At 40.8% G+C, this 11493-nt stretch overlaps 1 protein-coding gene across 2 annotated transcripts in view; it reads left to right on the top strand.

The window, feature by feature from the left end:
- Positions 1-11493, top strand: part of LOC118333035 (ephrin type-A receptor 5) — a 53190-nt gene that overhangs the window by 3537 nt on the left and 38160 nt on the right. For both annotated transcript variants that reach the window (XM_035668526.1, XM_035668525.1), the window contains exon 2: positions 3969-4689. In XM_035668526.1, the coding sequence (XP_035524419.1) occupies positions 3969-4689 (721 nt within the window). The remainder of the gene's footprint in view (positions 1-3968; positions 4690-11493) is intronic.

Genomic DNA, 11493 nt, shown 5'->3' with positions numbered 1-11493 from the left:
GGGGGGGTGGAGAAGGGGAGAAGCGGCCAAACAGTGTTTCTGGGTTAGACTTAAGATTGGATAATTAAAGGAAGAATAGAGGACACAGAGGGAAAATTATGATAGACAGAATGACGGGCAGAGGAGTAAGGCACAAGTAGAGGGATGTTGGAGAGAATGAGATGGAGGCAGGAATGGGAGGGTAAGAGGGGGGCGGGGGTTCTTGTATGGTTAAGGAGTGAGAGGGACAGTTCTATTACGGTGTCGTGACGTTCAGCGGTAATGGGCGGTAATAATAAGTTGGAGACAGCTTTATAGACTTAGAGCCAGGAGGGCACTCAGCACAGCCACAGGGGGTCTACTGATGGATGTGGCACACAGACACACACACACACACGCACACATAGTCAACTAAATAAATACACATACACACACTAATGATAAGCTAGGAGGATGCCTATAGGGACAGTTTGGTATAGGGAGCAAAGTGGAGAAGAGACCATGCAGAGGTGAAAGAGAGGTTAGGGCCACAGGAAATTAAGAACTCAATCTGTTGGCTTTTCCATTGTTCACATGAATGCGTCAATTCACCCAAATCGCAGCAAAAACGCAGATTGTTTTGGTTTTAAATGTCTAGACTTAAGGAGATTCTAACTCAGGATAATTCACAGTCTTTGCAGTCAACAGCAGAAATCTCAGAAACAGATATCTGTAAACTTTAGTGGGTAAATCCCAGAGTATGGCTAGATACCACGTGTGGTAAGTGGGGAAAAATGTCTTTTTCGTGGAATTTGACCCTTTAAGAAGAGGTTGTGTGAACTGCATTAAATTGAAGAGAACTGAATATCACTTTTTTTTTTTTAAAGTTGGTTTATTGCTTTACAGTCATTTAGAAATGAAGAGACAAAAATAGACCTTTCTTTAAAATTAACATACAAACAGTTATTAGGTTTTAAAAGGTACACTGTTAGTGCATGCTTTTGTTTCTACAGTGACTCACGTAGGTGGTCCTGACCACGCAGTGTTAGTATGTTGCTCTCTGCACCAAGCCTTGACCTTGGAGGACCTTACCCGCCTAATACGATGTACAGTGAGGCTTTAAAGATTAAAGAACATTTCTAGTCACAACATCCTGTTTTAAAGGGAAATTTATGGCAAGGATATCATTTCATGGAACCTTTTTAAAGCAAAGAAACCCCTGCTAACTTTAATCGAAGTGTGTGTGTTTCAGTGCTCGTTTCATACGGTATACTTGCAAATGGCTCATTTTAAATCATTGTTTGATGACTCAGTTTAGCTTAAGCAAGTGTCATGTCCCATTTACTTTAGTCATCAAACACTATTAATACAGTAGAGCTGCAGAGTTGGAGGAGTTCCAGTGGCAACACCGGCAACCACGCCTTGTACACAAATACTGAATCCATTTGGTTGCAGGCAAAACTAGAGAAGGTCGTCTGTTAAACTTCCTGCTGGGCTACCAATAATGATTTGTGTCGTGAATGATGTCCGTGACGCCCTGTGGGTACCCTGTGTGCGTGATGCCTGGCTGCGATGCATGTCGCAGTGTGTGCTCATGTGTGTCACTGGTGTGTGTGTGCTGGTCGGTGTGCCTGCTGATGTGTGTGTCTGATGTTAAGCTGTGTAAAGCTCAGAACAGGCTGGTGGATCTGTGTGATCTAACCAGTAAGAGGCTTAATGTCTGCACTGGGACTGACTGGGTTGGAGTCTGGGAGAGATAGGGACTGACTCAGTCACACACAAGCACACACATATTCGTCTGTGCATCTATGCTGCTTGTAAAGACCCTTGTTAAGATGATGCTTTTACTATAACCCTAACCTAAGCTATGTCTAACCTTAACTCCTCAACTAATTGTCAACTTCTTCAAAACAGCCCTTTTGAAGAACTGAGGTCGGTTAAAAAGGTCACTTTCAAGATCTAAAACTTAGAAATGTTGCTCTGCTCCAAGATAGAAGTACAAGCATGCAACATATTACACTATAAAAATATGAACACAGAAGCAGGTGCATTTAGCAACACACGTAATATCTAATAGCACTCAACAATGCCTTAATTCATTCCCAAAAGGATCAGAAACTGAATGATAATAACCAGAAAATAAAAGAGGCAGGCTAAAGCAAGGAGGAGTGAAAAAGACAGATGGAGAACAAGAGAGAGAAAAGACAAAGACAGGAGGTAGTACACAACGGCTACAGCAAGGATTGATTAATATGGGCTATTAAGCTATAACACCAGATCATAGTCTGGTCCCTCTGGCCATATTACGGTGACATGATGAAGCGCCTGTATTAGCCATGGGAGAGTGCTAGTGATGCAGATAATAGCCACGTCCCAGGAGACCTGCAGACGGAATTAATGCTGCTGTCTGACACATACACACACACACACACACACAGGCATGGATGCAGATGCTCACACACAAGCTTGAATACTGACTGACTAATTTACATATATGCACACACACACAGGCAGGAATGGACACACACATACACATACCGGTACACATTATAGAAGTGTCACTATAGAGTATGCACAGACGAGCACACCTTTTAAGTGCACGTTAATTCTTTTTTCCGCTGACAATAACTCCACCCCTCATTGAGGGTAAATGCATATATACCCTATAACACTATCTCATTCTTTTCTGTCTGTGGCAATGGGAGGAAATGAGGTGGAAGGGATGAGGATTATTCTGCTATCTATACCTAGCCACACACACATGCATACACACACACACGCACACACACAGACACATGCACACACCCTCTCATAATTTCCTCGCCACTGGTAAGCCTTTCAAAAAGGCATTGCTGTAGCTCATTCTTACTATTTTACATTTCCATGGTTGTCAAGTCTCTGTACATCTGGGTATTATTTGAGATTTTCCAGTAATAGCATAGATATGATACCAGTTTTGGCATTGCTACAACTGTACTTTTTCTAATCATTACATTGAGAAGTACTATCAAAGTTATTCATAAAACGCATTTAAAAACAACCCTTGTTGACCAAAGTTCTGTACAGACCAGAGCAGTTAGAGAAAATCCCAATTAAGAGAAACGGGGATAAAAAGAAACGCAGACATAAAAATCAATGCACACAGCTCATAGGTACTGATATACAACACATAGAACCAGACAAGAAATCAGCCACATCAGGAGCAATCAAACGCTACAGAATGAAAGTACTTTTTGATCCTGGATTTAAAATGAAGGGCGCAGATCTGATCAGAGTGGGGGGGGGGGGACTCCAGCACACAGCCAAAGGCCAACCCGCCCTCCACCCCTCATGAGCTTAAGTTTTAGAATCCGTGGGACCAGCTAGGAGCCTAAAGGTCCAGCTGAAACCTTGAAGGGAACCTGGACTGTAGAATAAGGGGTTAGAAGGTCTGCAATATAGGAGTGGGGCAGCACATTAAGGGATTTATAAACAAATAGGAGAACCTTAAAATCAATTCTTAACTTTACTTTTACTTAACCAGAATAGGTCTGATATGGTCCCTCTTCCAAGTACCCAATGATTAATTAATGACAGGAGCTCAAATGTTAGATGTTGTCCACCAGGCTCTAAAAGAACTTTTTATGAATAAAACACTGAAACTGAAACGACCAGTTACATATGAAATTCATTCTCTCATCACAATTTTGAGGTGCTCATACTACTTTATTCCTCCACTCCACCACATTCTGGAGGGAAATATTGTACTTTGTTCTCCACTACCTTTTCTGTAGAACAAGTACTTGTAAGTAATCTTACTTGTAGCACAGTATTTTTATGTTGTATTAGTACTTTTACTTAAGTAAGGGAACTAAATACTTCTTCCGCCTCTGTAAGTTAATGTCAAAACAGTAATGAAGTTTGATACCCAAAGATACTTTCCTGATCAAAACTAAGTGGTTCTGTTTTGCTGTATCTTCCCCTCTTGGTGTGTTCTCTCTTCATTATTCTCCCTCTTTTCTCTCTGTCAGTGGGAGGAGATCGGGGAGGTAGACGAGGACTACGCTCCAATCCACACTTACCAAGTGTGCCGCGTCATGGAGCAGAACCAGAACAACTGGCTCCACACCAACTGGATCCTGACTGAGGGAGCCCAGCGGGTCTTCATCGAGCTCAAGTTCACCCTAAGAGACTGCAATAGCCTGCCTGGGGGAGTCGGGACCTGCAAGGAGACGTTTAACATGTATTACTACGAAACTAACGGGGACGACGACGAAATGGAGGAAGGAGAGATGAGAGATGGAACGGGGATGACGGAGGAAGAAGACAGGGCAATGAAGGAGAGCAGATACATCAAAATCGACACCATAGCAGCTGATGAGAGCTTCACCGAGCTGGATCTGGGGGACCGCGTGATGAAGCTCAACACTGAAGTCCGCGATTTAGGTCCCTTGACCCGGAAGGGCTTCTACCTGGCATTCCAGGATTTGGGGGCCTGTATTGCTTTAGTTTCAGTGCGTGTTTTCTACAAACGCTGCCCGTTTCTGGTCAAGAGTTTGGCCGAGTTCGCCGACACCATCCCGGGCTCAGAGGCCTCGCAGCTGGTGGAGGTAGTGGGCCGCTGCGTCAATAACTCCCTGCCTCTGTATGAGCCTCCCAGGATGCATTGCAGCACGGAGGGAGAATGGCTGGTGCCCATTGGCAAGTGTGTGTGCCAGACAGGATTTGAGGAAATCAACGGATCCTGTCAAGGTAAGAAGGGAAAGTATTTTTGTGGAGTAGGGCTTAAACAATTAGTTGATTAATTAATGCATCAATGAAGAATTAGTCTGCAATTATTTTGGTAATTAGTTAGTCATGTCACTCATTTATCAGGCAAAAGTGCCTCACTAATTTTATGTAGTTGTGAGAATTTGCTGCTTTTTAGTTTTTAAAACATTTCAAATTTTAAGTCTTTTTGGTTTGTGAGCACACTTGCCTGTGTGTTTCCTTTGGTTGGTTTCTTCACCCTGTTTGTCTATTTTTATGTCCATGCGCATGTTTGTTTTTAGTATTGTGTGCACGGATCTGTTTATTCTTTTACTAAGAATGTTTCTTTCTGTGTGTGTGTTGTGTATGTGTGTGTGTGTCTGTTTCTCCCAAGCATAGTGGAGGGTATTCCCCCGAGCCCCGCAGCACTTTGCTGCTCTCATACAGCCGCTGTTCTGCTCTGACTCGAGCCCAAACATTCCCACCGCCGACCTTAACTGCCATTTCCACGGGCACCTGGGGCCTCTCTATTTTTCTCTCCTTCACTCCTCTCCAATCTTCCTCTGTGCTGTCTTTAAATTACTCAATTTTCAGACTTGCACACTAGACTCTACTTGTGCAACCTAGAACAGCTCTGAGTGGCATGGCGAAATTTCATAAGAATTCCAGAGATCTTTATAGCGGCATGAAGCTGGGTGGTACAGCCATTTCAAATATATGATTATTTGGTAGCTCTTGAGTGTTTCATCTCTTCACACAATACCCTTCTGATCAAATATCAGTCTCAAGCGATGAACTAAAAGATTGCTCTCAAATGCTCAGCTGCAAACAGACAACTCTTAGAGATCTACTGTTTTGCTTTTTGCAACTGCACATATTTATGAGTAAGTGTGTATGGGCTAACACACCAGATATACTATATTATTCCTCTGCCACGAAGCTTGTATGATTGCATACAATGGTCACTGACTTGAATGGAAAAGGAGGGTGGTTGGTTGATGTGCATGGCAGCAGTGGTTTCAAGGAGCACTTCACATATGTGGTTTTCTATTGAATTCATCACACAATGCCTCCAGAAGATCCAACAGTAAATCCTGGCCTTTTAAAACCAGGACATCTCTTCACTACAATCAGTTCATTATAATCAAATGTTAGAACTTAGTAGCTGTGTAACAAAGTGTGCACCATCTCTAGCTTAACTTTGTCAGACATGGAGTCTCTGTGGGGAGATCATTAGGAAATAGCTGTCAGTATGCCACTGGCCTGCCTGGAGTCATACTGCCACAGACTGTGCAGTCACACAGACTGTTACAGATCTGTGGCTGACGAGGCTAAAAAAATCGTTCTGGTGTTCAGCAGTAATACATGAGAGCTCATTCTGTACCGTGTATATCAGTGCAGTTTAATGACAGGCGGCAGTCATGTGTATTAAAACACATCAACTAACTTTATGAAGTTTAGAAAAGGATTCCTAATCCATGAATACTGTAATCAAAAGAAGCGTATATGGAATAATTAAAATATGTGAACTACACAGATAATTCATTTAACTCTACATTAACAGTATTTTCATTGAAAAATTAAAATGCATGTATATTTTGGAGGTAGAAAAAGTTTTTTCTAATCTTGGGCCCTTGGACTTGTATCTTAACGCATTATTAGCAGTGTGCAGGTTTCTCTTAGTTTGACTAGCTTTAGCTGTTGTCATGCTAATCCATATGGTACACAAAATACTGTAGATGGCAGTCTTGTTTTCTCCAGTTTTTAACATGCTTACACTGTTGCTCAAGGGATACCGACTGACAGACCAACGGTCACTTGGCATTATCACTTTTGATAATCAATTAACCCCTTTGAGGAATTTTATTTTAGGAAATAATTTCCAAATTCTTAGATTTCTTAAATGGTTTATTTAGCCCTCTTACAGTAAACTGAATATCTTAGGGTTTTAGACCAACATAGATGTTTCGGGATGTCACCTTTGGGCTTTGGGAAACGGTGATCAACATTTTCTGACTTTTTAAGACCCAAACAACTAATTGGTTCATGGAGAAAAAGATTGACAGATTAATCGATAATGAAGAACATCGTTAGTTACAGCCCTACTGATGAGAATCCCATTAGCCTAACTGTACTGTATGTGTTTACTGCTAATTAGCAAATATTAGCAGTCTGTTATGCTAAACTTGATGTACTCAGTGTGGTATTATTGTCATTTTGAAACTTGAGCATGCTGACATTGTCATGTAGTTCAGCCTCACAGAGCTCTCAGTAGTCCTGTTATTCTTAACAATATGATTCTTTGAAGTAAAAGGAACTTCATCAGCTGCATTGCTCCAACAGCATGCCTGCTTCATGTGCAATACCTCTGTTTATGTACACTGTCATTCAGTTTTAGAAATTTAGTAGCACTTTATGCAGTCTTAATTTTACACAGGGAAAGGAAAAATGCATAGTTTGCAAGACTAATATTGTGTTTTCTTTTTGAAATCTATGTGTTATATTACAGCTGAAACAAAAAGCAAAATGGATGGTGTACTGAGCTTAAAAGAGCCAGCCAAAAAGCGGCATTCCCTCTGTACTCTGGGTGTGAGGGTGTTATTTTGATGACACTGTGATACAATCTGACCCTGCCACCGTGTTTTTCCACAGTGTGCCTCATGGCCTGTTTTCACTGTCCTGTCGCAACAGAACAAAGTTTTAATGTTGCAGAAGGATTCACTGGTTTCTATTTTATAATAAGTTTCAGTGTTTTGCTTTCCAGGAAGATGAATTTGTGTGATATGCAAATATTTTCCATTGATTAAACGTTTTAAAATAAAAACACCATTGGTGCTCAGAGTAAAATAGATTTTTTTTAATCATGGTCCATATATACAAAAAAAATATGTAAACAAACTTAACAGTAAGTTGTCAGAGTAGAAGGCACTCCCAGTAATTGATGAAGCTACAAGGTCTTTTTCTTACAGTTTCATATGCAGATGAGACTGACAGCCTTTTGAAATGGTCTACAGAGAGAAACATGGCAGGGCTTCCTCTCTCTCAGCTTTGTTACCATATGTGTTCACTGCTTTACCAAACAGTTTTTCATGTGCATTTCAGTCACTCGCATCAAGTCTTTTTTTGGTTTCCTGGTTGCCTTTCAGATGTGGAGGTTCTGAACATCTGCCGATCTGGATTTGAGAACCTTCACTTGTGTAGTGGTTCAATTTCCACTCTATTATGCCCATTTTGCCCTCTCCGTGAATGTCAGTGTGTTTTCAAAAAGGCTAAAGCTGTTTTAAAAAAAACATGCAGCATTGTTCATAACCAAATTTTATGTCAGTGGTTTGCAGGTGTTTATGTGAGAGAAAATGTGTAAGTGTGTGTGGACCTCGGCTGTATTGGCTGTGTGTGCTGCCTAGTAGAGCATGATTTAACACAGCCTTTGTGAATGTAGGACAGAACTCGTTATGGGCAGCTCTTTCTCCTCTTTGTCTTTTTCTTCCTCTCTTTTTGTTGCTCCTTCTTACATCCCTAGTTCTTCCTGTCTTATGCCTTTGCTTTCTGTCTGTACCTCAATTTCTCATTTCCCCATATTTCTCACTCTAGTGTTTCTTTCTTTTTTTTAACTTTTTTCTGTCTCTCACCATATCTTTCTGTGACTGCCTATCATTCATTGCTTCTCCATCCCTCCCTCTTTCTCTTCCTCGCTATTGCTGCCACCTACATTAGCCCTCTCCTGCCTTTTACACTCTTGCCATTGCCTCTCACTCCACTTCCCTCTACCTCCCTGCTTTAAAGATCTGTCCATCTTTCTCCGTCAACAATCCAACTCTTTTTTCACCCTCCCTCACACGCACATACATCTCTCTCAAAAGTACATCTGTATTTACAGAAAAAATTCAACCACTTACACCACCAGAGTGAGGGGTTTTCAATGTGGCTAAATACACTGGATAAAATATTGTTACTGCACTGTAACATCTGTATGAGAATGCATGGTTGGATTTGTGTTATTAATTGCTTTTTACACCTATCATACAGCCTCTGCATTTGATCATTTTATTTGTCTTTTTTTTTGCTATTTAGTCCCTGCATAGGATTGCAGTGAGCATGCAATATTTCCATAGTTTAAGTATCAGCAAGAGTGAAAGATGCATATAAAGTGAATGTATTTACATACAAACCGTGTGGATATCCAGTCTTGTTATGCCACATTGTGTCAGATGAGATCTAAAGATACTGTATGGGGTTGTGTGAGATGTATAGATGTAGGCACAACTTTAGCTGAGATAATTGGTGATAGCCTGCAGCACTGTCAGACTGAAGAGAGAGAATGGGGGAGGAGGGGAGTACATCTATGGGTAGATAGATGGAAGGATATATAGAAGGGTTACAGAGAGGAGAAGTGATGGCAAAACAAGGGGACACAAGATAAATTGAAGATTTCTCACCACAGGGTGTGAGGGCAGAGAGACAGAGAGATGGATGAGTGTTGTTTCAGTGGTGATGGCAAAAGAGGAAGGATAACTGAGGATAGAAGTGGGCAGATGGATGAAGAGATAAATGACAAGAAAGGGGGGGATTGTAGATAGAGTTCAGTCTTGCAGATGTGATTTAGGCTGAATGAATGCTAGAAGGAATGTGGAAATAATGGCTGAATGGAACATTGGAATAATGTTTGAGCTGAATGTTGGGTTCACAGAAAAAGAGCTGAATTGCTGAATGATTTGGATTGTATTAAAATATTATGTTTACATAGAACATGAGAAGCCTGGTTATTTATGTTTCTATACATTATTCTTGCCCAATTTCTGTCATTCATTTATTAATTGGTCCAATTTCTTTTCAATATGATTATATCATGTATCATATTTAATTTAATTTAACTACCAAGCAAATTGAGTTGAAGATGCACCTGCACTACCACCCACACTGATCAGAAACCTGGATAAGGAGTTTACGTGCCACACTATCTAAGAACCAGTCGGGTCCTGAAACCTTACCCAGGTTTCAGGAACAAGCATGTGATTTGTGCATGTGTAAACACATAAAAAGGATACTCCAAAAGCCTGATCACAACTCAGGTATTCGTGTTCATGTAAACACACTCAATGACAGAATAGCTCAATGGAACAGGAATGATCAATCGAAATTGATGTAATGTTTATCTGGATCCATATTCAAAGAAAATATATACCTAACAATGTTTCCACTTCCACTTGTTTGAAGTTACAGCACTAACATTGCATCCAACAATAAAATGACACCAACACAACACATATACAAAACATTAAGACAAATGATAGAATAAGGACATAAAGGATTGCTTGAATGATTAAATTTGGGCTTGAAATAATGTCGCTGTAATCAGAGGTATAAATAAGAAGTTTTAGATTAAATCCTGAATGGAATAAGGGTCCCTTGAATGATTGAATAAAGGTATATGAGTAAAATGTTGCAATTATAGTAAAAGAGCTCAATGACATACTGGAATGATGGAATAAGGACAGGATTCAAGTTGGAATAATGGAATATGGGATAAATTGGGTGGAGAGATGGAATAAGGACTGACTAGAATGTTGGCATGATAGGATAAGAGCTGAATGCCACGTTGGAAAGATGAAATAAAGGCTGAATGGATCCTTGGATTGACAGCTTTGTGATGTTGGATTGGGGCTGCACTGAATTGACAGAAGAAAAAAGACTTGGAGGTATAAGAGATGGGCAGCCACAGGGGAAGAAGCAAGGGAAAGTTGGGGGAGGGTAAGAGTAGGCAGAGAGGAGAAAATGGGATGACAGTAAATGAGGAATACAATGAAAACGAGGACGACTGTTGGTATCATCAATTAAAAGAATTACATGCAATGATAAAGTGCTGCACACTGGTGCAATAATAAAACCACGGAGCATCGAGTGTCGTCTAAGTGTGTCATGGGTAGAGCTGGATTTCCCTTGACAATACTTTGTTTCAGTGCCAGGGCTCCCCTGATGTTCCTCTATGTTTGCCTGCCTGTCAGACGTCACTGCAGCATATGTCAAACTCGATCTGGTCATGGTGGTGGTGCTGCCATCAGAAACTGTCTCACTGGCGCAGTAATGTGAGGAGGCTTTCTGCCTTCTCCCTCTAGGGAATTATGGGATAGCGAACAAGCGGCTCACACTTGCAGTGTGGGGCTTGTGGTTGATGGTGTGGTGACAAGGGTATTACAGTCACTTGCATAACACAGAGATACACACACGATTATGGCGGCATCTGCTTTTTCAATATGATTAGCCATATGTGGTGATAAGGATCTGAATCCCTGCAATTGTCAAGGGTTACCAGGAGAAAGGAAAGTGGGAAAAGTCATTTTCTGTCATGGTTGTGAGACCTTTTGTTACATTTTTCTAATTTAACTTAAGTGTCATTCATTTACTTTTTATGGCTGTATATTTTAATATCAGTTTTAGCAATATTGGCAGCCTAAACTTATGGGTTCTAAATTTGTATCAGAACTGGCATCGCTAGATCAGAAGTTTCCTCCCGTATATCTACTGCAATGTGTCTTTTTAAATTCTCATCATTTGAGTTAAACAGTATTCAGTAACCTTTACAAGTTCTGTCATCTCTGAGTTGCTCAAGAGCGGGAATGGCACAGTGAATGATGAAAAGTCTGCAAGTGGCAGGAATCTTTTTTATTCCATCATCTCCTGAAATATGAATCAACATGGATATGTTGCGGAAAGAGTCACCATTCATCTTTTTAGATCCTGTTAATTTGGAAGCTGCTACTGGCTTCTTTCACTGCACTACCTCCTCTTGCATCTCTCTCTCTCTCTCTC

The sequence above is a fragment of the Morone saxatilis genome, unplaced genomic scaffold (genome assembly GCF_004916995.1).
Source record: "Morone saxatilis isolate NCDOM2014 unplaced genomic scaffold, NCSU_SB_2.0 Contig21, whole genome shotgun sequence".
NCBI classification, from domain to species: Eukaryota; Metazoa; Chordata; class Actinopteri; family Moronidae; genus Morone; species Morone saxatilis.
This window is presented reverse-complemented; position numbering and strand designations above follow the sequence as displayed.